A 27,871-nucleotide genomic window follows, 5' to 3' on the forward strand; every position below is an offset into this window, starting at 1 on the left:
AAAACAACAAACACACACACAAATATATATATATATATATATATATATATATATATATATATATATATATATATATATATATGTACACACACATATAGCAAACAAGAAAGTACTACTAAGGATGTTTAAACCTGTCATACTTTTCTAAGTTTTCCAAATACCATTGAGGACCTTTTCACCTGATTCTGAGTGACATGGTCTGCAATGAGCTGAAGTTTAACTCATTCAATGCCAGAGACGTATTTTCACGTTTTTTTTCCTTAAAGAATTTTTTCAAGTATCCCAGATACTTAAGTATCAATTTAATACTTAAGTATCTAGAAAGTAATATCCTTAACGTACTTAAGTATCAATTTAATACTTAAGTATCTGGGATTGAATGTCCGTACTCTTAAGAAAAGGTGAAAATACGTCCCTGGAATTGAGTTAAGAGAGGGACATCATTTTGGCTGTAATTCCGTGCTGCCAAACAGCGTCGTCATGGCAACAGCAATTCAAAAAGCTTTGCTTTTTCTTGAACATCTTAAGAAGAAACACTTGGAATTCCAAGACAATTGGATAAAATCTCAGAGGGCTTCAAAATGCGACTTTGGTGAAAGGTCAAGAACCGGGAAATAAATCGAAAATGTGAGCTAACTAGCGTAGCGTATGACCTTCTAGGAGACTTTCTAGGAGATCTTGAGCCGTGAAATAGTTTGTAGCTCCAGGGGAACCCGCACAACGGTAAGCTGCGACTACCGCCCCCCGGTGGACATTCGCGCTACTTTTTCGGCCTTGTCGGGTGCGCCATTTTTTTTTGCGTGCGTCTTTGTTCCCAAGGACCTCACCTGTGAGCGTTCACATCATCACAGGTTAAGGGTCTCAGGGACAAGGAAGCACGCTACGATTCCGGAGAGGCGTGCGGCGCCGGCGCGGGAGGGGCGCCCCGTACATTTGAAGAATATGGGTCCGAGAGAGAAAAGTCGCTGCCGCAGTCCGCCATTTTGCGTCGCCAACTGCAACAAGAGAAATGCAAGTTAGGGCCACGCTCTTGGAAAAGGTGCAATTTGGGTTTTCGTCCGGCGCGGCGGGACGGGACGGGTCGGCCGTTCCGCCGCCGTCGGCCGGCCGCCACGATTTACTCGCCGCTCCGTCTTCCTCCCTTTGTCTCTCTCTGGCCCACTTTTACGAGCCCGCGCGCCGCTCTCTCCCGCTCGCGCGCCGCAAGCCCGACAACTTGAAATAGCGCACGTCCGAAGAAATCATAATAACGTCAAAACGCGAGAACGGCGGCGGCGGAACCGTCGGTCAAGTCTCGCGTTCGTCATTTGTCAACTAAGCGCCGTTAGCTATTGATCCCTTTCCCGCCTCGGGGAGGGAAAAAGGCAACAATTAATCCGCTGGTTCCTAAAATGAGATGATGCCCCGTGTTTTTTTTTTTTTGTTTTTTTTAATTGTCTTGCCCGCTTGCCTTGTGCCATGTCACATTGGCGAGTTGGAGGTACACACACACACACACACACACACACATTATCTGGTGCAACACCATGTCCTCCCACCATCTATGACCACCTCCTTTCATAAATCTGTGTCACACACACACACACAAGCGCACGCGAGCACACACGGAGATACTTATGCAAGCATGCAGCATCACCATCTCCTGCTCTTTCTTCTCGTCTTCCGTCCCCGCCTCCCTCTGCTCCGTCTCAGCCCTTCCTCTCATTTTCATCCTTTTCCCTCGCTCGCTCTCTCTCGTTTCCCCCTCTCTCCCTCTCTCTCCTCCGCGGTAACCCCTTCCTTCTTTTTTTTTTTTTTTTTTTTTTTTTCCTCCAGGCGTGACGTCCTGTCTCGCCCCGTCTTGCAGTCTGCTCTGCCTTGACACAAAAGACGCACAGGTGTCTTATTGTCGTTAGGATTGCGACGGCATTACGAGCGGCGAGATGTTCAGACCGCTTCCATGTTTCCGGTCTACAGACGAGACAATCACGCCTGTAAAAACCTTTTCAGTTTTTTTTTTCATTGTGATTTTGTATAAATGGCATTGACAGGTGATTTTTCAAATTTAGGTAGTGTTCAAGAATGCCTGAGAATTTTGCTATGATCCAGGAAGTTCACGGCTTCTGTCACAGAAGGCATCAAAGCTGTCAAGGATTGTCCATCGCAAACGATTGTCCATTTTGCAGAGAAATGCTGTGAAGCTTAAAAAAAAAAAAGTATTGACAAAAAGGTTTTTTTTGGTAGTGTCAAAGACCGGATAGAAGCAAGAGCTTTGTAATGATCTAACAACTTCACAGGTTCTACCAGAGAAAACATCTAGCTGTCAAGGACTGACGCAAAAAAAAAATAAAGACGAACAAAGCGTGATGGAAAGTTTTTCGCATTTAGGTAGTGTCAAAGATTGCCGGAAAAACTGGACCGAAGCAAAAGTTTTGCTGTGATTCAGCAACTTCACGAATTCTACCGCAGAAGGCGTCAAGCTGGCGAGGACCCACGGACCGCTCCTCGCAGACGGACGCCGTTTAGCCCGGAGATGACAAGAAACGAAGAAAATACAAAGATACACAATTTTTCGCTTTTAGGTAGTGTCGGAGATTGCCAGAAAAAAAACAGAAAACAGAAACAGAGTTTTGCTATAATCCAGCATGGCCATGGATTCCATCACAGAAGCTTGAATTCTATCAAGCTGTCAAGGACTGACGAATTGTCCGTCATAATCGGAGAGAAACGCAGAAAAACAGAAAAAAAAAGACCAACTAAGTGTTGACGAATATTTTCGCATTTGGGTAGCGTCAAAGATTGCCGTAAAAACAGGACAGAAGCAAAAGTTCTCGGCAACTTCAAGGGTTCCGTCAAAGAAGGCATCAGAAACGAGGAGAAAGGGAAAAAAGACCAACTAAGCGTTGACGGAAGAGCAGGGGGGCTTTGGTTAAGTCATTGTATTCGCCAATTACCGAGGCCACTAATTGGTCATCAATTTGTCACGGACGGATGAACAGACGAACAACGCTAAAAAAAGATGACTTAAGCGTTGACCGGGCTAAATTTCAAAGGCGGCCAATCCGGGAGCGCTGACGGACGCTCATCTAGCTGACGGACCAATAAGATTGTCGGAAGTGCTTTTCGTCCTCCGTAATCGTCGGGAGAGACATTCTGTCATATTTGGCTCCTTCCTTTACATAAGTGAGCGACTGTTGTCTGGCAGAAAGACGAATACAATTTTAGGCGTGAAACAAAAACGGCAGACCGACGATTACGGTAGCGAGCTGTGCGCCGACGAGGAAAAAAAATGTTACGATTCCCACCTCTGCTAAAAATATATTCCAGACCTTTTAGTTCCCGATGAGACTTTCACAACCCTCGGGTCTGAAACGGTCCCACGAGAAGAACCAAACAACGGGAAGCGCCATTCTGCTTCTGTCATTCTCCAATGGAGAATAAAACTCTCCATCACGTGAAAGCTGCTCAAATGAAATATTGTCAAGTATTTCCATTCTTTTTGGGTTATTTCTTTCACCTCACACTCGCAGTATTTTGCCTCAATGGATGGTGCCATGTTGAAATTTGACACGTTGTCACCATCGGGGTGAAATTTCAGCTCCCTATAGTGTCTTCTTTCAATGCTTTGAGGTGTAACGCCTTTGATGTAAAGATCAAAATATTGCACAAGGGTTAACACTTGTGCGTTACTTTGTCCAATCCTTTGACCTTTACATCAAAGGCACATCAAAAATAAAGCTTTGAAAGAAGACACGAGGGAGCTGAAATTTCACCCAAATGGTGACAACATGTCAAATTCCAAAATGGCACAACGACTTAGTTATCACACTACCAGGAGTGGGCCATCTCTTGGCTAAAACATTGCGAGAATTACGTGTAAGAAAATGACCAAAAAATGGCCGAAATACCACCAGTGGTAAGGAGATTTCTTTTAATGACTCTGATGCGGCAATTTAGCGTTAAAGGGGCAAATCATGAAAGTGAATGAAGACGGAGTAAACGAGTTGTAATGTTGCATTTGTCAAGCTTCTTGCTTCTGTGTGTGTGCGTGTGTGTGTGTGCAAACAGGAGGGAGCAGCGCCCTGCAGATTGCTGATATATGCTCTTTTTTTCCCCCCCTCCTCGCCGCAACGCAATGCGGATACCGAGCGTCTGAGTCGCTCGCCAGACACAGTGTGGGGGGACACGTGGGGGGGACGGCGGGAGGGGCGGTGGCGGCAGAGGGCGCAGCCAGGCGAGGCGAGTTCATCACACACACACACACAGTGCTCCTCGGGACACACTGACAACAACCTGTAAGGACGTAAAACAAAGCCTCGACGCCGTGTCTCCAAATCAACACGTGCTAATCATAAAATTGATCCAATTAATTAGTGTGTGTTGTGAGCACGCTAAAAGAGCACTGCGGAGGAAGGCGGACATATTGATGATGTCTAGACCGGCGGAAGCGTCTTCGCAAGACGCTTTCTACTCATAATTAGCATCTTTGGACTCGGGGTTGAGCGACGACGACATTTCGAGCATCATTCGGCCAAAGTCGAGTCAAAGTCGTTAAATCGATGCGGTTGATATTTTTCGGCACGGCGCCAAGGAGCACTTCCGTTTCCAGGTGCCGAAAACGGGATCGGAGATTAAACGGGTTTCAACGTCGTGTAAACATGTTAAGTAATAAAGGTGACTTGTTCGCTAATGGGTTGGGCCCCACCGAACAAAAATGTTGCAAAATGTCAAAAATAAAGAACCAATGAGTTTGTTTTGTTGCGTGAAAAAGTTCGTAACGCAATTAAATTTTATCTTATGGAAGGAGACAACATTTTTTGATGCTGTTATTGCTGTGGTATTCAAATGAGGGTATGCGAGATTTTAAGAAAATACGTAAACCGAATGCATTTTCAAATTAAGAGCAAATCAATTGGAACATTAAGCAACTTTCTGCTAAATTGGGTTATTGGGACTTCTTTACATAATGTTGTATGACTTTATTTGGTAAGTCAAGTTTTAACCAGACGCAATTTTCCGACAGACGCACTAGAAATACAAGAATAATGATGTCATGTGATCTCTATTTGCTTAAAACAGCCCTTCTCAAATAGTGGGTGGGGTGGGGGGGGGGGTGAGGAGGAGCGTGGGAAAGTCACTTTGATGCACTTTTGATGCATTTTTTTCAGCTTTAGACTAACCAGTAACCTGTACAAACGCTGTAAAAAGTAGTTAACAGTTAACGCAAGTTGATTATTATTGCTATTTTCTTTTGGTCATACTAAGAATATATGCCTAGGTATAGCACTACATATTCTAGTTCCAAAGTTGAATAAATTAGACATGGGTAGTACATTTTTGAGCACCCCAATCGCCACGTTTATGAAGAAGAAAAAAATGTTTGATAAAGCTTACTGTTCACACAGTAGCATTTGTGTGTTGGATGGGCGTGGCCTACAGAGAGCCTTCAAGAGAGCCTACGGACAAAAGCGGCTCTCCACCTGAAGATATAGCTCATTAGCATGAAGATTAATATCCCAGCTAAAATGCGATGAAAACACATTCATTGACAAGAAATCCATTTTCAAAGCATGCCGACGCCCCCTTTGTCCGAGTCCCGGTCTCGGTCTTCATACTTACCGCGCGCAGAGGAATGCGGCGAGAAGACTTGGCGACACCGCAGGGAAAGCTAGAAGGTTGTACAGTTATCTCCAGGCTGCTTATGATGCGAAACCATACAACCAACTACCTCACGCCGCAGCGCGCCTCTTCCTCCTCTCCTTCCGTTCCCTCGCTCGCTATTTACGACATCTTTTAAAAATAAAACAGGCTGTTTCTGTAGTTCTACTTTTAGCACCTCTGTCTGACAAAGTGTGTCAATTGAACCCGGTGAACTTGAGCCTTTTGGAGGATTTGGCTCCCTCTTGTGGGAGTTAGTGGAAATTGCTCTCTCCCGCCCCCTCGGCATTCCTCTGTGGGATCGCCAAGGCGAGCGCCTAACCTGCAGCCGCTCGCTGTAGGCGTCGGCCTGACCTACTTCCGCTGAAGGAGGAGCCGGAATCTTCCGCGTCCTCATAGGCTGGACCCCGCACGTTTGTCATTCCTGACACCGGACGCCATTTCGCGATTATTTTAACGTACGCAATTGTTTAATAGACGGACGGGGAGACAGAAGAGACATTCAAACTTTGAAACTTTGATCCAGGAATTGAACGATGGCTCTGCAAGGAAATGAGTGCCAGTCCGACTGACAACAGCTCCTGTGAGCATTCATTATTAGGCCACGCCCCTTAAAGGCACATCCAACGGTACTATATAATAATCACTTGTTAAAAGGTAGATTTCTTGATTTTCTCCTTTTTAAAAAGTGTTATTTTTCTTGGGGTGTTTGAAACTACCTTTTTAGTATCCAGTGTCACTATGTTGATATCAAATATCATTCCGCTATCAGCCAAATAAACAGTATCGGAACTGCATCAAAAATCTACCATATAAGCTCTAGCATTATTTCTCACAATATGATAATAATATAGATTCTGAATGCACAAATGTAAACTTGACTAGTTATTTTGCACTTCAAAAAGTGCGATTAGTTTTTGATGACTCAAAAAGGGTCCTTTATTGTTGTTTTTGTTTTTAAATGCTCAGAAAAAATGGGGCATATTTTCTCATACCCCGATACTGACTTCTTGTTCTTAGTCTAATATCACAAATTTGTCTAATACACAAATTTTTCAAATAAAAGCATGTATCGTTCCTGCTGATATCGATTTGAATTGATATTAGTATCGTATCGGAAGTGAAAACGTATCGTGATATCTCTGCCTGCAAGCAACAGACCTCAAACTGAAATTAAAACCAATCTAACTGAAAAAAACTCTGGCGGTCCCTCACATCTAGGCCACACCCCTAAAAGGCACATCCAACACTGTAATATATTGTAATCACTGTTTTCTTTTTATCACCTTTATCCCATTAGTGTTTTTTCTTTTTTAAAGTAGTATAAAATGACGATCCTCCAGTGTCAAACTGCCTGAGTATGGCGCCAACTACAGCTGAGGAGGACTTAATGCTGAAAGTATCGTGGCAGGTGTTGGGATATCCCTACTTGCAGGGAACAGACCTCAAACTGAAATTATACAACTAATATATAACTATACAACTCATATATAACTAAACAACTCTTGTGGTCACTCCCATCTAAGCCACGCCCCTTAAAGACACATCCAACACTGTAACATACAGTAATCGCTGGATAAAGGTATATTTCTTTATATCCTCTTTTTATTACGTTTATCCCATTGTTTTTTTTAAGTAAGGTCGTTTGATACTAGCGCACCGATACCACTAGTACTCCAGATATATAAAATGATGTCAACTGCCAGATTACGGCGCCATCTACAGTCGAGGAGGACTTAGTGCAAGAAGTATCGACGGCTGGTGCCAGAAGCCGATAGAAGCACTAGATACCTTAAAATAAGGCCGGTATCTGCCCAATATCGATCCCCGGTATCAGTACCAAGCAAGTAAAAAAAAAATCTTCCTGTGATTGAAATATTACACGTAAGATCATCTGCTTTAAATGTCCCAGAACAGACAGCGTTGGGCCTCGAGGGTTCCGCTCCATCTTGTTGGACCCCACGAACTTTAAGGCATGCAAGCCACTGTCCAGCGCCGCCATTGAGACTAACCCGAAGCGAAGGAGCGGCGTCCGCGGCCAAAGTGTCATCTATTAGCAGTCAAGGTGTGTTTTGACAGGCCTCCTGCGAGTCATTGATTGCCTGATCGGAGTTAGTTAGCGGGGGCCTCCTATTCAGCCGGGCACAATGCGGCAAAAATACAAGAGCGCTTCTATTCAAAAGGAACCCGGAGACAAACAAGACTGCGGGGTGGCGGCCGCGTCCCTGACTCCCGCCATTGTGCCGCCGGCTTCACATGATTGAGTGAAAGTAGGTGTTAAGTATGGCAGCTGCATACGCCTCACACAGACTTCTTTTATTGGAAGGCTTCCGAGCACAAACCCGTTCACCTCGCCACCCTCCATTTTCTCTCGCCGGCCCTCCGCTCACCTCTCCGAGCAGCCGTGACTTTATCTTTTTATTCCCCCCCCCCCCGATGTGACAACCTCCCCCGTTGTCTCCGACCCCCCCCCTTTACCGAAGCAGACCGGGGTCTCATTCAAAGTCAGGCCACGCTTGAATGCGGCATGGTTGTGCCAACGCCAGCCAGTTCTTTGCCAGGCTGGCTGGGCGAGGGAGTGCCCCCCCCCCCCCGCCCCCCTCCCTCCCCCCGCCAACACACACAGCGGTGTCGCAGGGTCGTGAGAATTGCGCTGAAGCCAAGACTGCCAAATGTTTCGTGTCCAAATGTTTGTGATGTGACCGTACGTCATCCCGAGGCGTCTTAAAGCTAAACAATTTCAGTACGGGGAGAAGATAAACACGTTGGCTTCAAAGGAGAAATGGAAGATTTTTTTTTTTTTTTTTTTGCTGTCTGATGTTTGTTTAAGGACCACACTGAAAATGAAAGAAGGGAAAGAGTCATTGGTATACATCTTCTTTCTTGTAATATAAGTGTGGTAAAAGGACTACTTCCTGATTCCGATCAAATCACAGCTTTTCCCTGAAGCAACTTTATTCTGGTGTAGTTACTTTTTTCTAAATATTGTATTTGATTCTGGTAAAATTACAACACATGCATGCAATAAGTTATTTATTATGATTAATTATTAATTTATCATTGTGACTACTGCATAAAAAATAGATGATCATTTTCATATTACACCTTATTATGGTGAAATGTAAGGTTTTGTTACAATATTAGAACTTTATCTAATATTGTATTGTAATATATTTATCTAATATTTCAACCACATTTGGATAAAATGACATTTTCTTAACATTGTACTTCATTTTGGTCAAATTCCTGGACATGCATGAACATATTTTTTTAATTTGATATTATGACTACTGTAAATTTCACCAATTATTTTTCCATTCGTCCATTTTCTAGAGTTGCTTATCCTCACAAGGGTCGCAGGCTTGCTGGTGCCTATCCCAGCTGGCTTCATGCGGTAAACGGGGGACACCCTGAACTGGTTGCCAGCCAATCGCGGGGCATACAGAGACGAACATTCACGCACCCAATCACGCTAGTAGTCATATAATTACCATCCTGTTAAAAGTACTACTTTTTGCCTACATTTTGTCATAACATTAGTACTTTATTTTGATGAAAGAAAATTCATATTATACAGTATGTTTATTTCCTGTAACATCCTGACTATTCTGCAAAAGCGCAACTTATTTTGCTATACATATTTTGTGTGTTTAATTTGTGCCAGTGTTACAGTTATATTCAACTAGGCGTATAAATAAACAAATAAATAGCTGGGAGCAGGCACGCTTGGCCTCTTTTTTGAAAGTAAGCGCATAAAAACAAGTACTTAAATTGAGTATGTAAAAGGAAAAAAACTACTCTGTAGTTCTGGAAGATATCCTCTGTGATAAATGTGAGTTTAATGTAGGGTATAGTAGAGAAGGCCATTAAATTTTGCACTAATTCCACAAATTGTCCATGCTTTTTGCATCTTCGCCGCTCTGCGAGCTTGCAATCAAAACAAAACGTTTAGGAAAGGGATGACGCCGGCGCAATTTGTGGCGAGGAGCCCTTGTGCTCGTATGTTATTTACAAAAGCAGAAAAACATTACCATGGGAACGCACCAGCAGGCAAACGACTTGGCATGATGCCCCCGACGGTTGCTAGGGCACAGTTGTCAATAGCTACCGTCTTTGCGCGTGCAAAAATGCGCCGTGATGAATGTACGCTTTCTTTTTTTTTTTTGTAACATTTTGAGCAAATTACCTGGCAAATGGCGTCCGTCTTTCATGGACTTTCCCATGGATGGCGGAGAGCGACGCCGCTGGATCCCGCGTCCCTGAAAGCAGCGCAGAATCGACATTATTAGCGACATACCACAGCATAGAAAACAATAACAAACACGTTGAGCCCATGGTACACAAATTCACAAATTCCCCCCCCCTTCATGTTGAAAAAGCCCAATCTTGGCTTCCATCTGGCTTCAGCTGCCACCGATTCGTCATTAAAGCGAGCGCGACGTACTTAATTAAATTAGAACGGCCAATCCCCCGATTAACACAAAGCGCTGAATAGAAACAGAAGAAACATCACATAGCGTACGAGTATGAAAGGGATTAACTAAGTGGTAGATAATGGCGTGAAGTGAGCACGGGAGGAGGAGCGGGGCCAGAAAAGAAACATGTACGGCACAGGCAGTTAAGGACAAGCGCTAATGAATAATGCATTGATGGCGAAATATAAATCCAAAATTCAGACGGCATAAATAGGAGCTTTGCGTCTGTGTGGCCTAAGATAACATCCAGCATTATCAACCGCTTTAATGCCGACAGTTTCAATTCCGGGGAGCTTTCAACAATTGGCTGTATTGAATGTAAAGTCAAAAAAAAAATGTTTAAATCCGAAATGAATGACACATTTAATCAGTGTTTTTTTTCTTGATGTCGGTGCAAAACAGAACATTTGAGAATTCGCGGACAGTAAATAATGAATGACGGTAAATAATGAATAGGCCTTTTTTGAAAGAAAACTATTTATTTCATTTTTCAGATAACTTTGGAATGCGGCACCTTTTGTTTTTGTGTCGGAAACTAACATTTTTTTTGACATTTTGAAAAAAAAAACAAGTCCTGTAAAAGGCTGAAAGTAGCTACGATATGTTTAAATTTGTATTTAAAAAAATAACCCTAACCCTAGATATCCGAAGGAAAGTTATTCTATAAACATAAACCTAAAGACATTTTAACAAAGTTAACTGATTCAACTGCCAGCCTGGTTAAAATTAATTTTTGACTTAGCCTTGTAAAAATAAATATTTGACGTCTATCGTCGTCACGGGTTAAGTTTGAATTTGCATTTTCTTAAAAATTTTCATCTTAAATGAACTCCAAACCTTAACAGTCACATTGGACGGTGTAAGCTAAAAAAAAAATTTGTGACGCCCGGGTCTCATTTCAACAAAGTTCGTCAAAATACGAGCCCTGGAATTCTTCCAAAAATGGCAACTTCAAACCAAAATGGCGGACTTCCAGTTCAATTTTGGGAATGGGTCGTTGTAACTTTTTCAAAAAATCTGTCCAATCACAGTAGCTATGTCCGCCAAATTCCATTCCGATCGCCGAAACCGACGTCAAGTTCGAAGACGCTGCCGACGGCACGAAAGCGTTAACCGCCGGGCCGATTGAAACGCCATTGTCGCATCAGCGACGGTAACGAGCGCGCTTGCGAGACAAAGCGCCGCCGCGTCGTTTTTATCTCGCTCTCGAGCTTTCCGATCAATACGGGATCCTTTGAATGTCATTAGTTTGTCTGAAAGGCCGTCTGCCGCCGCGCGGATTCACCTGCGCGCGGCGGTGTGTGTCCACGTGTTTGTTCATTGCGGCAGAGGGCGGAGTCGAGGATCAATAGGGAACAAATGAATTCGGATCAATACCAAGCTGGGCGGAGGAGGCAAACAAACGCCGGCGCCATGAGGTCAATGATGGTTAAAATGGCTGCCGTAGCATCGCGGGAGACGTACATGGTGTGTTTCTTTTTTCGCTGTCGTTTCTAAGCAATCGGGAAAGCGAGGCGGACGGGCGATCGTTATATACGATAATGATGATAATCATCGACGAGCGTTATCGGAATCTACAGTATAACATAGGCCAAATGTATGTAACAAATCTAATTGAATGTGTTTTAATGCCGTAAAAGGAACAGTGCATTTAGTCTTTTCAAATTAAGAGTAAATTGAATGGAAGATTTTGTTTAGTGGTGTTAAAATACACTTCTTTGCATAATGCATGCCTTATTTTTGCTCATTTATGCAAACCGGCATATGTAATGAACAGGAAATAAAACAGATGATGTTATACGTCGACTGTATTTTTCACACTAAAAAACGTATTTAATTGTCTGCTGACTGCAACATTCTATCTTCAATAGACTGAACATTCTTGCATGTTTAGCGCCAACATCCATCCATCCGTTTTCTAAAGCCGCTCATCCTCACAAGGCTTGCTGGTGCCTACCCCAGCTGACATTACCCAACATATTTATAGAAAATGGATGGATAAATTGATATTTAGAACAAAACACTGACAGAATACTGCAGAGTTAAATAGCAGTTCAAACTCAAAATAAAGATTTCAATGTCTTTTTGTCTCCCTCTGTTTCATTATTTTAGTGTATAAACGCATACATTTTGAATAATATATTTAAAAAACACAGCCACTGATTCACATCTTTTCATTTCTGTTTCATAGTTGTTCCGTAACTTGACACTTTGCACAGAGATACACGTTTGCTTTACCTGCGGATTGCCCCCTGGTGGCTAGTTTAAAAAAAAAAAACTGCAGACAAGTCACCCGGGACTATAAACCGCAGGGCTCAAATCATGAGAAAAAAGTTGCAGCTTATAGTCCGAAAAAGATGTTTTCTCCTGGACTTACTGAAATAAATATGCTACGAAATACCCCAACAAATGTCGTTCCAACATTTATTATCCTGTATTAGACATGAATGGTATCGTTTTCGTGTATTTTTTTTAAATCCAAAAATAAAAAATTAATTTTGAACAGAAAAATATATTTTCAATAAATCAAAGGATCACTGATCTTTTTAGTTGCACTGTGCATGGAAAAATCTCGCGTTTTATGCATGTATGCAAATAAACAAACGCGGAGCTGGCATCTCACCGGGGCGACGACATCTGCTCCTGTCAGCTCGCGGCGGCCGCGGTCAACGTGAACTTTTCACCTTTTCTGCTCATGAATAACATAAGAGCATCACCCCGAACAAACTGCAAAACTCGCCCAGGATTTCGTGCTGAACTCTAACTCCCTCTTGGCATGATCTAGACTTTTACAAGTCAATCTAACCGTTAATTCTTTGATATGAAAAAAAAATCTAAATCCCCGCATACATCAAATTGTTATTTTGGAAGAAAATGGCATCTTTTTCTGAGAATCTGCAATGTTCCCTGCTAAAACGCAACGCAGTGTAATTTTTTAAATCGAAATTCTGAAGAGTAAGTCACATTTAATATGCTTACACAGAAGCTGCTGTCAGCCACAGCTCACACCCAGACACTCACATGCTGACTCAGCAGGCCTGACACTTTATATTGATTACTTTTTGGGGGGACAAATATTTATTCATAATGAAGTTTTATTTTTGTGAACAGATCTCTACTGTAACCCCAAAACAGGACACTTTATGTTTAAAATTTTTTCCTATATTAATAATGAGGTTTTATTTTTGTGAACAGATCTCTACTGTAACCCCAAAACAGGACGCTTTATGTTTAAAAATTTTTCCGATATTTATTAATAATGAGGTTTTTGTGAACAGATCTCTACTGCAACCCCAAAACAGGACGCTTTATGTTTACATTTTTTTCCTATATTTATCAATAATGAAGTTTTATTTTTGTGAACAGATCTCTACTACAACCCCAAAACAGGATGCTTTATGTTTAAAATGTTTTCCTATATTTATTAATAATGAGGTTTTATTTTTATGAACAGATCTCTACTGTAACCCCAAAACAGGAAGCTTTATGTTTAATATTTTTCTGTTGACAAATATATATATTTTTTTCTTTTTTTTAATGAAGTTTGAAAGGGTCTAAAGTTTAATAAATCAGACATTTATAGCATGTTTTGAATTTTTTTTAACACAAAAATGCTTGGCACTGGTAGAGTAGACTTGCAATTTGCATGGCATAAAGTTATCAAATGAAAGCCATTTTTTTTTTACCGGGTATCCTATGAGAATGATTTCCCCGACTCAAAATCCAAGCTGAAATACGGGCTGCAATCAATTTCAATGCAATTTCAAGCGAGCATCTGACCGTTGTCCTTTTGTGGTCGCTAACCAGATGAAGCCGATCGAAGTGGCGATTTCTGTCAAAGCGGAAAAATAACATTTGCCACTCTTAAAGCCGTCAACGTCACGCTGCCATCGTTGACGGGATGGCTCGGTTTTGCGGCCCTTCTCATCTCCGCGCTCACGAGATCAAAGAGCCGGAAAAACCCAACCGTGGCGACGCGTGGAAGAAGAAAGAAAAAAAAAAACAAAGCACGCCGGCGCTTTAGCGTTTGTAAACGCGCGCGGCGCTTCCAGCTCAAGGTTCTTTCGCTTGAGTTAGCTTGAAGTGCACTACACGCCATACCTGGGAGAACTGACACCGTGCGGCAGGGATGCGTACGAGTGTGATTGCCAGGAGTGGCCTTGAAATGCACGCTTCCATGTTTTGACTCTGGATTTTGACTCCGGGGAGCCTTGCATTAAGTCTTACGTGGGCTTACTTGCATTTCACCTGAGTGCTTGATTTCATTTGGACCGCAAATGTGATAAGCGGAACCACTCAGCGCAGCAAAGGTCCTTAGTGGCTTTAAAAACCAGAGTGGATGAACACTTGAAATCAGTCAATCCCGAGACAGAAGTTCAATTCCAGCTACTTATTTGTTTTTCCTTTTTATTTTCATGTCTTTAGCTTTAGCCGAAAATGCCAAGTGAATTAATTAATCGGTTATTTTAGGTAGTTAAGTACCAAAGTAGATCATTACTAATCAAGTAAAGTATGAAATAAATATGTTGAGCTACTCATTCACTGCTAAAAACATTTTTCTACGTTATTTTTTTCAGGAGTCCAGAAATTCAATACCAGGAATGTATTAATACAGTGGATCTCAAATGGGGTTACCAGTGCCCCTGGAGGTACTTGAAGGAACTTCAGGGGGCACGCAAGATTTTAAAGAAAACAAACAAACACGCAAAAATCCTTCAAAAAAATTATTGAATTATTTACGACTAAAAAGCCAGATTCTCCTAAACACTAGAATGGTTTGACCCCCCCCCCAAAAAAATACATACATACATACATACGAGAAAAAATGCAAATACGTCTTTGGGATTCAATGAGTTAAAGGAGTTTGTTATGTCAACTTTGATGGGCACGGCTGGCAACGCCGGCGGCGTTTTTTATTTTATTTTATTTTTTAAATGACCCCTTCTTTGATGATCAGTCGGGTGTGTTGACATTGGATTATGCCAACAGCAATGACATGATCTAAAATGAACATTTATGTATCAAAACTACTAGCGGGATCGGTGCTCGGTATCGGTGACGACTCAACTGATCGGTTTGGTAAAATAGTTGTATCCATCTTCCCTATTAAAAAGGACATTCCGAACAGTAATTAATCTTATAATTTAGGGATGATGAGATTGAATTTAGGGGTGCTTTCGCCCCCCTCAAAAACAACTAGAAACGGGCATGACTCAACATCGGGAGTTCAAGGAGGAACGAAGGAGGCGATAAAGGTAAAAATGTATTAATTTTATGCTATTTAGACGGTATAGTGGCAGAGCTACAATGCTAGGATAAAGCAGTCAATTATGGAAGTGTCCCCAACAAAAAAGTCAGCTACCTCAGGCGGTGATTTTGCACAACTCCGAGCAGCCAGTCTGCAAAAACAAAAAACTAAACGCGAACGTCTCTGCTTTTCTTCCTGACAAGTCCCCTCCCCTCTCCTGTCTGTCTGTCTGTCCCCGCGAGCAGTCTTCATTCCGCCAGTCACGTCGCCGCCTCTCTGTGCGGCCGCGTCTTTAATGCGCTTTGGCGTGCACCGGCCACGGGCGCGCCTGCAGACGGGTCAGCATCCTCTATGACATCATCGGCGCTCGCTGACGTTGCTCACGTCTCACCTTGCCGCACTGTCTGGACCTGCCGGGACGCCGTGTCTTTGACGGCTGATGCGCAATCATTGAGTGACTCTTCTGCATTTTTATAATGGCGTATCAGCTCTTTAATAGTATCATGATACCGGGGAATCACGATACTGTGATATTGTGTTTCATGATCAATATACTGGAAGCCAAAAAGATGCAATTGTGATTATTTGTTGCCCAACGATATCAATTGTATCACGATATTACCTGATAATATTTTCTTTAACGATATCAGAAGAATCAATTCAAGATTTAAAAAATGAGGATACATTTATGGAGTTTCCAAATACAGTAACAAGGATGACTGATATCTGTATGTGTCAATCATAGAAGATACCGTATGATGATACCGTTATACTGGGACTCGCGATACTGTGATACTGTGTTTCATGATCAATATACTGGAAGTCAAACAGATGCAATTGTGATTATTTGTTGCCCAACGATATTGATGGTATCACGATAGTACCTGATGATATTTTCTTCACAAAAATCTCAAAAGAATCAATTCAAGAATCATTTAAAAAATGAGGATACAATGATGGAGTATCCAAATACAGTAACAACGATGACTGATATCTGTATGTGTCAATCACGCAATTTCCCCCAAAATATCAATGGCATTTCCATACAGTGGATGAATAATTCCCAAAGTCATGGAATCAAAAAGCAACTCAATAACAATAATTTCAGAATATCTGAAAATCTGAATGGGAAAAAAAAACCTCTTGATTACACGTACAGGAATATAATTATCATTGAATTAAATATGAAACTTTCTCATATATAATTGCATATATAGCAAGTGAAATTTTCAAAAAGGGTGTTATAAACATCTAAATTGTAAAAAATACATTCATAGCTGAAATGCTGATGTAGAAATTGAAGAATTGACATGGGGATGAAGTCATATGATTATTTGGTTCCCCAAAAATGAAAAGCTGCGTTTTATGCACTACGACCCCACTGCCCCTCCCCTTGGCCGCTGTCAGTCAGTGAGGAAGTGCAGCTCTACCATGTCCTCCACTTGGGAATACATTGAGCTCATATGAAGTATGCATGAAGTCCCGCCGCCTGCGTGTGCGCATACAGCGTATAAATCATGAATGAGAGGCACGAGCAGGCGGCATATGCATGCCGCTACGCTGCATTAATGACACGCTTGATTTGAAAAAACAGATAAATGAGCCAAATCAGTTGTGGACGAGGTTCAACAAAACACGTAAATGACGGCGGTATCAGGAAGGGAGGAAAAATAAATATCGGGCATGTTCGATAAGACTCTTTTTTTTTAAACCAATACGGCGTACGCAATGCTTGTGTAGTCAGCGATACCGATACGATCGATATCGCTCGGACTTGACACGAACAAAATTCCCCAAAATAAACAATGACATATAACAAAAAAAGACCTATCACTATATAGCATTTTTTGTTGAAATTTCATGAAATTAATCATTTTTCAACCCTAGTTTGTGATCTTGAAATGGATACAAGAGAAAAGTCGATACTATTAAGTAGAGTATCAGCTGCCATCATGAGTACCCGATACCTTGAAACAAGGCTAAGTATCGGCCCGAGAGATTTATTTAACAATAAAACCATTATTGATTTGCATGAATGAAGAAACTTATTAGAATACTACAAAGGAATTCAATTCTGATAAATGAAGGAATTATTTAACCTACAAAAAATGTCATTTTTTAAATTGAATGACATTTTCATAAATGCAAATTAATGTATGAATTAATAGTTTTCCTATAGTAAAATATAATAACAACACAAATTAACCAATTCATAAATGCAATCAACAAAAAATGTAGTTGCTGCATAACTAATATTTTGAATTTTACTATCTTAATATTTCAAATTATATTATCTAATGTGAATTAAACAGTTATTTAATAAAGGTATTGAATAATGCATATATATATATATATATATATATATATATATATATATATATATATATATATTTTTTTTTTTTTTTTTTTTAAATATTATTTAAGAACGAATAAATACATCTTAATTTAATTTTACTACCCTTGCAATGGAGCACTTTAGCGTCACTCTTTCACGCAGTTCCATGGACGTAAAGGCTGGGCGTCACCAGTCGTAAATAAATAAATAAATAAAGAGAGAAAGAAATAAATAAATGTACATTTGGGGAACAAACAGCTCATTGCATAAATATTTGACGTGTGTGGTGACACTTGGAAGGAGCGGCGCAGTGCAAACTAGGACAAGCTGGTAGCTTGCGTGACTGCAGGACGGGCAGATTAACTGACGGCGACAGACAAAGAAGCCGACGCGGCGAAGAACAAAAGACGTGCAAAGCAAGGAGAGAGATTGCGAGGCGGCTGCGGAGCTTGCAAAAAAAAAAAAAAAAAAAAAAAAAGGTGGCAGACTCCCCGTGGGTGACCGAGTCGCGCGGGGCCGAGGAATTCTCCTGGGACGCATTCCTTCAGTCTTGGCCACGTTAACCCGTGACAAACCCGTAGCTCGCTCGGATTCTACGCGACGCTCACAAAAGCGTGAAATGTCGTCAATGGCACCGGAACTCAGGATATGGTGATTGTTTGATAAGTTGGAATCAGAATACTTTTGGAAGTATTTTATGTGTATAGTACTTTAACGCCTTCGATCTCAAACGTATTTTTCAAGAGTCTTAGACATTCAATTCCGGGTATTTTATTTATTTATTCATTTATTCATGCAGAAAACTATTTTGATTTGCCCTAATATTAGAAAAAAAAATGTAAATTAGTACCTAGAATTGAACGTGTGGGACTGCAAAATTGTTCAACTACTGTAATTCCTCAAATACAAGACGTTCGTATTATTCCCAAATATGAAGGGTGCATTCTATAAACGAGAACTTAAAAAAGATTTTTTTCTTTTTATTCAACACCATTCGGACACGTTTTATTTACAATAATTACCGTAATATAGCGTACAATAAATACCGTAAAAATAAACAAGCTAAGGGGCGTATTTCAGTTGGTTGTTAGCACTAAGTGCCTGTTGCAGCTAACGGCTGAGAATGTTAGCTGAGATTGTTACGGCAATATTTTCAATAAAAGAAGCGAGCAGGCTGAACCACCGTCCGAGTCCATCCTTGTTCACACACAGGAATATTACCAAAACCGAGAGGATCATGTCAAAGTTATTCAATTAACGGTGCACTGGTTAGAGAACACGGAAAGGTATTCCTTTTGATTCGTTTATTGATTGTGATCTTTCGACAGATGACACGCACAATCATAAACTTGGTAAACACGGCTGCTGCGCAACTTTGGGTGATAATGGCAAAGAAAAAAAAAATTTGAGCCGAATAGCGAGGTAAAGGAAAAACAACTGCTTCGAGCGCATTCAACATTACACTGACGAGGCGTTCACTGACTGCTCACAGTGTGGGAAATCTGACACACACTTAATCCGCAGCAAATATAAACGGTAATTTACGGATATGAACAAAAGAAAATAATTTACAAAGATTAGATTTATTCTGTTTTGCTGTAGTTTTTATGTTGTTTCCAAACTGTTAGTGAGTCCTATAAACAGTATCATAGAAAATACCGACCCCAAAATTAAGGGTGTGTACTATACTTGAGGAATTATGGTACATCTTTGGGACTGAATGATTTAAGAGGCAGGCAAGCCGAGCATCATCCAGATCTTAATTGATAAAATATCAACAAATGCTTAAAAAAAAAGCTGACTAATTTGGAGAATCTAAATATATAATCATAATTTGAACCTTGGAAAACAATTCCTTACTGTTGCTGTATATCGCTGGAGTTGTTGTGTCTCCAAAATGATCACTTTTCGGGAGACCCCAAAACGGCAAGTTGCATCCTGAAAGAGAACAAGCCATTTTCAACATTATTACGGTCAATAAGTTGAAAAAATAAATTAATAAATAAATAAACACACCCACATGTGAACAGACCAATATGATGGAATTTTGAAAAAAAATATTATCTGACCAGTTTTAATGTATAATGTGGGAAAAAAAACAATGAAATAATCAAAGGTGTTTCCATATTTTTGACTGGTACCGGATTGGTGAGTACTGATACCATGTATTGTCCAATACCTAGTATTTTCTCAAGGTATTAGAACTTGCAAAGATGGATGATTCTGGTATCTTTCACAATGGGGAACTAAAGGCATACATGTCTGACAGATTCATTTTCTGAAAATATATGCATATAAGTAGAAAATCCTCATGAAAAATTGTGTGTAATCATGAAGGAAAATGCTTTAACAAGATATATAGTTTTTACGTTGAAATTATCTGTCATTGTTTCTTGGGGGAAATTTTATACATAAAAAATAATAGTAGTATCAGTACTTGGTATTGGTAAGTACTCAAGAGTCGATCACTCATCCTAGTATTGGTCTGAAAAAAAATAACTATTGAATGTCTGGAGTACTGTATAACTCCGTTGGTGTATATACTGTCGTAACTGTAGTAGTTTAGCTCCATCATACTGGAGCTACGAGCCAAGATTTGCCCTCTAATCTTTATTATCTACTCAAAAGTTGTGCTGATCTCAAATCCAAAGCTGGGCACTACGAGAATCTGTTGGTCCAATGCTTCTCATTTATTTTTTAGGAAAGCGCGTACCCCCGCCCGCTTCTCCTCACTAAGGCTGCCGGCTCACTGGTGCCTATCCCAGCTGTCTATGAGCAGTAGGTGGGGGACAACCCTGAACCGGTTGCCAGACAATTGTAGGGCACACAGGGACAAAGAACCAGTGTCCAAGACGCCTACCATGCATTTTTGGAATGTGGGAGGAAGCCAGAGTGCTTGGAGACAGCTCACATGGGCACGGGGAGAACATGCAAACTCCACAAGGAAGTTGGAGCGAGCTGGAATCCCATCCGAGAAGGTTTTAGTCCCTCTTCCACGCTTTTGTGGCGCTTTCGTGGTCAACTTAGTAGTAGGAATGTTTCCGGCAGTGGAAGAGTTAACTATACTGTTAAAACCTAAAAAAAGATAGCATTCGAGAAAGTCGATACGATCTATAAAAAAAAAAGCGGAACTGGAACAATCTGAATTCTGTTGGCATCATGCGGGGAACGGAAAAGGAATTTGCACGCCGATTTCAGAGCGGATGGTGCGCATTTATGCGAAAATCAAATAAAAAAAAAACATGCTCGGCAACAAATCTCTCGGCAAATATGTCGAGGACCAAAGCGTGGAAGTATAAGTCGAAGCACATAGTTCAAGCATGTGTGAATCAACAGCCGGCGTGTGCCCGCCCGGAGACAATACGCGCGCATGTGTGGGATTCTGCAAAAACACATTGTGAAAATATCATCGCACAAGAAGGGCTCCATTGTGCGGCGAGGGGGCATACCAGGTGACGTCGGCACAAATATGACATTGCCCAAAGCCGCTCGTATTCCACAGGCGCCTCTTTATATAAAGTCGCCTCTCGCTCTCTTTTGGGATAATTGGGACGCGGCCCGTGGATGACCCCCTTTCGGCCGAGGCGGGCGTCGCTTTTCCGCTCACAAATATGAACCGCTGAAGGGGGGGAAAAAAAAAATGGCCGCCTGACACAGTCGGCACATGTGCGCGATCACATGGCTGGCGGCTTCATGGCGACACAATGACTCAGGGAGGAGTAATTCAATTACTCCGATGGCGCATCGACGTTTCGATCGCGCCGCTGAGTTCCATTAAGCGCAAACTGCGGTCAGTCGAGGGCTCCGCGCCGCACTCAGCTTGCAACGTTTCGCACGGAGAGAAAGAAGCCCGGCGTTTGTTTGCGCAAACAAGACCAGTCAAAACGAGAGTCGGCGTGAATTTTCAAAGTGATCGTTTGATGCTCCGCAGGCAAAAGTTTTGCGATTCGTCGTCACACAAACTGCTACTTCCTGTTCAAAGGTCATCGACTTCCTTTATTTTATTTATTTTTTTACTTTTTAGGAAGCGTGTCACTGCGTTTTATTTCTTCTTTCACTACTACAATATTTACCCTTGTGGTATTATGTTACAAATTATGGAAATTCCTTTATTTTTTTTATGATATAAAATAATCAATGGGAAAAAAAAACACCAGGGAGCTGAAATTTCCAGCAGATGATTAAAACGTGAAATTTCAAAATGCAACCATTCTGACATTTGTATGTGATTGCGGCGAGATTTTGTGAACAAAAATAATCAGTCCAAATTTTGGATTCTATAAAACCACTATAATTTCAATTTTTGAGATGCATTTTAATCGGATATATGACATTGATTTTCCTGCGATTTTTGCAACATTCCCTTAAGCGGCGGTCAAATTATGACAGCAAACAAAAATTTTTTTGTTGACTTGTGTTTCTCCTCAAGACAGTAGGTGGCGGTAGCGACCAGTTACTGGCTATGTCTTAAAGTGTCATTGTCACAGACAGACCATACCATTTTTCAATTTTTTTGTGGGTGTTAATAAATTAACCTACAAATGTATGGATAGAATTTGAGGGGTTGAAAGAAAAAAAATATTCATAAATAACTAATTTTGCGCCTTTAAAGCATTTACAAAATTAGGGAGAGAAATAAAATATTTATAGTTTGCAAAGTGTACGCACAAGGGTTAATATTGCAGCTCAGAGTACACGTCTATTGATGCGATATCAGCAAGACTCACAAGGACAAACTATTACTTCCTGTTAAATGTCATCGACTTCCTTTATTTTTTTTCTTTTTTAGTCAGGGTGTCGCCACAGCTTTTTCACTTCCGATACTTAATCAATATTCCATCAATGGATGATACGATCTGATATGATTTTTATTTTTTGTTGGGGGGGGCAGATACCTGACTGATATGCACTCACCAACATGCTACTTTAAAGCTAGTATCACTACGCTTAATAAAATGAATATGACTCGATATTTAACCAAACCAATATGACTGAATTTGAACTTAGTAACAGGTACTTTCATTTCTACATGACAAAAAGGAGAAAGGAGTTTTTACCTGATAAAAACCACACCTTCGAAGTTCTCGCTTGAAGTCTCCGTCTGAAAAATAAAAGCACAAACACTCGCTTAGACAAGCATGTGAAAATGATAACACGTCATTCAAAAATCGCCAATGGAAGATAAACATCCCTTGACACTTGGACGCTATGACATGCCGGGGGAAAAAAAAAAAAAAAAAAAAAAAAACACTTAACAGGGTGTTGTTTGCGCTCGCCTGACAACAGCGTAAACAATTATAGAGTGACAAAACAGAAGGTGACAGGGGAAAAAAGATGGCTGCTGTTGGTTTTTATCATCGAATGAAAATTAATCTATCCATTTTGACGGAACGGTTTTATGATCATCAACTAGAAATCAGAAGTTAGAAACACAGAAACGAATATCCAATAGCAGTTCTTTAACGGATTAAATCGTTCTACATCCAACATCGCTAAAGTTTTGCACTTCTAAGAGTACAATGTTTTTAATGGACTTTATTTGGGTTATTTCTTCGGTTTATTTTATATTTATTATATCCGTGCAGTACATTCTCATGTTTGAGGTTAAAGTTATGTCGCCTAAATCTTTGGAATAAATGAGTCAAATTTTCTCATATCTACTGACTTTTCTTTGTTTGAATTACTCGATTAAGTCTATTCTAAAATAGTCAAAAATAAACCAAATCATGTATCAGTACTGCCGATATCCTTATCAGATAAATATCGGTATCGGACGGTACTCTAGGCCGCAATATCCGGATCAAATCGGAAGTGAAAAGTTGTATCGGGACACCCCTAATCAAAAATATGGGTGATATCGGTGCTTGGTATTGGCGATGACTCAAAATTTGAGTACAGGTACAGGTATTGATCTGTAAAAATAAGTGGTATCGAAAATCCCTAGTATGGATAGCTGAACAAAGATATCAATTGTAAGAAACCAATAAATGAATTTGATTGAATTAGGAATCGGTAGCGCACAAGTCATATTCGGTAGTAGTCGGTCCGCTTTTGAAGGACACCTGCGAATGTCCGAAGTGACCCTAAAATGGCCGCTTAAAACCAAAATGGACGGTGTACTGCGTCTGTGGAGCTTTTGGAGATGCTATACTAAGATTTATTGGAGACACCTCTCACATATTGACTAAAGCCTGGTTCCTAATTACGAAAAAAAAAAGCTGCGCTGCCCGGACACTCCCGAGTCTGCGTGGAAGCCGCCGCACACGTGTGAAGACTCCTTACACACAGGGGTAGCGGGAGGGGGGGCGGGTGGGGGCACTTTCCCTTTAAGGGCCGAGTATTCGCCAGTACGCTGACCCCGCTACTGAGTTCATTCCAGAAAGCAGACCCATATAGCTTTCTCCTCGCGAGCCCCCCGCCAGATCACGAGCCACCCCCGTTATGTAAGATTACATAACAGCAGGTCTGTCTGAGTAATATTTCATAACCTGAGGGGGTTGGAGTTGGAGGAGTTGGGTTGGGGGGGGGGGAGTACACAAGGCACCAAAGCCCCTCAGGAATGGATTCACAGGTGACGAGTAGACTCAAATTAGCGGGAAGGAAGTTGCGGATTTTTATCGAGGGAAATGTCGAAATCGGGACAACGGCGGACAAAAGCCGTCCCCGCAAATGTCGGATGGCGGCGGCGGCGGCGTGGTCATTGAAATGCTTCGAATTGGAGCAGGCCAGCTATTAACTGCGAGCTAACGGTCTGTTTTTTTTTTTTTTTGAGGCAGAGATAACGGAAGCGGAGAGCGAGCTAGAGGGGGAAAAGGGTGAGTGAAAATAGTAACGGAGGAACATTACTGTGGATATCATAAAATATGATCATCGTTTTGACCGGATTTTTTTTTTTTTAGCAAAACCGGCCACACTGGTCTTACCTTTAAGTTACAGAGGAAAGAGTAGCAAAACGCCGCATTACGTTCCTTGCTCCCGCAACGCCATCATACGGGTTAAAAAAAAAAAAAAAAAAGTCGAAAACCGATCACGCATGTATGCCGCAGATATACGAAAAAAAAAAAGCGGGCGCCCTCGTCCGGCTGGCTAAACGGGATGTGACGGACGCGAGTAGGTAGCGAGAGAGGGAGGGACGTTTTAGAAAGCAGGCGGAATACTCACAGATGAATGAGATGGTCACCAAAGAAGAAGAAAAAGTGAGGTTCCATTTCTCGTGGACCCCCCCACCCCGACGCCGTAATTTTTACAGAATTCTAACCATCCCCCTCCATTTATCCTCACCCGGCGCAGGTACCCTTTCTCCCCTTTTTTCCCGCATGACCACGCTTTCCATTTTACCCTCTCCCCCCCCCCACCCTAACAAGGCTGGAATCTCTTGGGGGGGGGGGGGGGGGGGGTGATAATCAAATGGTACGCGCCGCATCCGAGCTCGCCCTACCTCGCAAGGAGAAGCAAAAAGCCCGTCGGCCTGGATCTTCAGGGGGGGAAAGCGCCATAGTAAGAAAGCAAGGAAGGAGTGAGGAGCAGAAGAAGAAGTGCGTGTTGGGAGGTGGGAGGGGTGAGAGAGAGGGAAAAAAAAAAGAGAGAGCGAGGGGAGGAATATCCAGCCGAGAGGGAGGAGGCGGAGGAGGAGGAAAGAGGGAATATATTATTCTTTTCCTCTTTTTCACTTCTTCCGCGGAGAGCCGGGGGGGAAAAAGGAAGGAAAAAAAAAAAACGAAGGTTCCTATTCCCGCTCGGCTGCCGTCTTTTCTGGCCATTTTCTTCACGTGCACTTGAACTCTAATCCTGTCTGCTTTACCCCCCTCCCCTCGCTTTTTTTTTTTTTCTTCCTAGCTTTCGCTCTCTCTCTGCGCATCTGCCTTGCTCGCCCTCTCTGGAAATAGAGAGAGAGAGAGAGAGGGAAAAGGAGAGAGAGGGCAAGGGGGACAAAAAGGGGAGAGAGAAGTTGACTGTGGGGGGGAGGGGAAGAAGCAGAGACGGGCTGCAGAGAGCACAGGGCTGCTCTGTATGTGTGCGTACATCTGTCTGACTGTAGACACACTTTTACGCGCTACACGACGATGCTAGCGTGCGAAAAAACGTACACAGGATGAAACGTCTTAGAGATATATTCCACCTTAAACGCGACGTCCATTTTGAGTCGTCGCCGTCGCCGCTTGCAGCTCTCGGTCACCTCGTTTTTGCAGACAAAGGACTTTGGTTGAGATCTTCAAGACCTGAGCTGAGTTCTTAAGAGTTTTAAAACAGGCCAAACGAACATGCAGGGGCCCCTAGAAACGAACAAAATCTCAGTTACATTCAAAATACCCAAAGCACGGCGCAATTAACATGTAATGACAAACTCTGAAATTATTCCGAATTTAGCATTCGAGTAAACATTGTTTGGATTTGATAGCAAGCGAAAAAAATCCCTAGTTATTCTTTGAAGGAAATAGCCATGAACGACCCCAAAATGGATGCTTTGGCACAAAATGGCCGACTTTATAATGTGCCAGTTTCCAACATATTTTATATATGTATAATGTTATAAATAAAAAAAAAAATAGCAATTAACATCAATCCCAAAGACATATTTTTCAGTCAGACGACAGGTGTGAAACTCAAGGCCCGGGGGCCAGATCCGGCTTGCCACATCATTTTATGTGGCCCGTGAAATGTTTCTGGTTATAACACCAAATTTGCAAGTTGACTTTAACTTTCACAAAATTTGGGGGGGAAAAAAACAAGCATTTTTTTTCTCAATCTCTCTTGAGAACAGTTTTACCAGCCTGTGATTTCAAAACTAGCTAAGTGTGTGACGAACACAATTAAAATTGATTTGAATCGCAGTACCTTTGGCCCCCTGTCAGAGACTATAACTACAATGTGGCCCGCGATAAAAATAACACCCCTAGGCCAGACATTCAATACTAGGTACTTATTAATATTTTATTAATTTTTTTAGTGTTGGACTAAAGGAGGGCCTAAAAATAGCTGATGCTAAATTAGTTGGAAAGAACTCCTATAAAATTGATAGCATAAGTATAAAATTAAAACCAGCCAAAAGAGCTTTGCTATTATTATTGGCTGACATTAAAAATATATACTGTGTATGCAATTCAAACAGTTTGTTTTTCATACTAAGCAATATTAATATTTAGATCTGATATGATGACATATTTTGTTTTGCTTGTTTTGTTCAACAGACACTTCTGTTTTACAAGTGGCTATTAAACATTTCGATTTTCATGGGTTGGGTTTTAATATCTAATCATTTGAAATATTTTGCAGCAAAATAGTGAAGAAAAAGATTAAAGAAAGAATACTAATGCGCTGAATTGCCATACAAGTGAGGACAATACATTTACATACATTATGGTTTCACACGTAACGTACACAGATTTGAGTGTATAAAATGTATGTGTAGCTGAGGATATATATATATATTTTTTTACCATGTGTTCCTCTGGTAGTGATGTCAACGCTGAGATGACTTCTTGTGAAGCTTTTAAAGAGGAGTCTGAATAAAATAAAAAAAACAGGGCACAATGAGGACACACAGCAGAAGAGCGCTACTAGCTGGTCGTCAGCGGTACTACATCGACAGAAATAAAAATCGAAATTTCGACGTGAAATTTACGCTAATGTTAAGTTGAAAATAATGTGTTGCGTAACAACAAAATCACCTTTGACCCTGTCGAAATTTGCGATTTAGAAAAGGCTTTCCGAAGTAGACGAGGCCTGCGTCGTCGTCGATAACACGTAGCATAACAATCGGTCAAAGCGAATAGATTTGGAATAAAACTCATTTACATACCTTCGTCGTTTAATAAGTCATTTGAATATGTATTTTTAAAGCTAATCCGCCCATCTTCTCTTGTGCGACGGTACAGGAAAAAAAAAGGCGACAGGGAGAGAAGAGTTGAAGCACCGGTTGTAGGTTACGAGCGCTAATTGAAAAGTTGCGTTCAAAAACTGTACAGAACTACTAAATCCAAGCCGATGACCACATGTCAGTCATTGTTAAACACAGAGATTATATAAAGTGGGGAATAAATAAATACGCTTTAGGTTAAGTTTATATCAAGTTGTTTGTTCAAGCAAATAAAATTATGGAATATGATGAACATTGAATACTGTATAAAATTACTATTTTTCCCTGAGGACTACAAACGCATCATTATGAAGTTTTGT

General features: G+C 41.2%; 1 protein-coding gene across 4 annotated transcripts; it reads right to left on the reverse strand.

The window, feature by feature from the left end:
- Positions 1 to 55: 55 nt before the first annotated feature.
- LOC148406240 (uncharacterized) lies at positions 56 to 27,631 on the reverse strand. 4 transcript variants are annotated; one of them, XR_015864047.1, is made up of 7 exons: positions 27,495 to 27,631; positions 27,133 to 27,197; positions 25,815 to 25,968; positions 22,753 to 22,796; positions 19,556 to 19,633; positions 9,824 to 9,896; positions 56 to 995 (listed from the first exon to the last, which is right to left on the reverse strand). XR_015864047.1 is itself a non-coding variant. In XM_088405431.1 (5 exons), the coding sequence occupies exons 1-5, from the start codon at positions 24,901 to 24,903 to the stop codon at positions 881 to 883; spliced, it is 357 nt and encodes a 118-aa protein (XP_088261557.1). In that variant the 5' UTR covers positions 24,904 to 25,030; the 3' UTR covers positions 57 to 880. The 4 variants fall into 4 exon arrangements, 1 of the variants encoding a protein (XP_088261557.1); XM_088405431.1 differs by lacking the exons at positions 25,815 to 25,968; positions 27,133 to 27,197; positions 27,495 to 27,631 and adding an exon at positions 24,857 to 25,030 and having other exon boundaries at positions 57 to 995; XR_015864045.1 differs by lacking the exons at positions 25,815 to 25,968; positions 27,133 to 27,197; positions 27,495 to 27,631 and adding an exon at positions 25,134 to 25,478 and having other exon boundaries at positions 58 to 995.
- Between the last annotated feature and the right edge of the window lie 240 nt (positions 27,632 to 27,871).

Source organism: Hippichthys cyanospilos, chromosome 21 (assembly GCF_059441005.1).
Source record: "Hippichthys cyanospilos isolate Australia breed blue-spotted pipefish chromosome 21, RoL_Hcya_1.0, whole genome shotgun sequence".
Taxonomy (NCBI): Eukaryota; Metazoa; Chordata; class Actinopteri; order Syngnathiformes; family Syngnathidae; genus Hippichthys; species Hippichthys cyanospilos.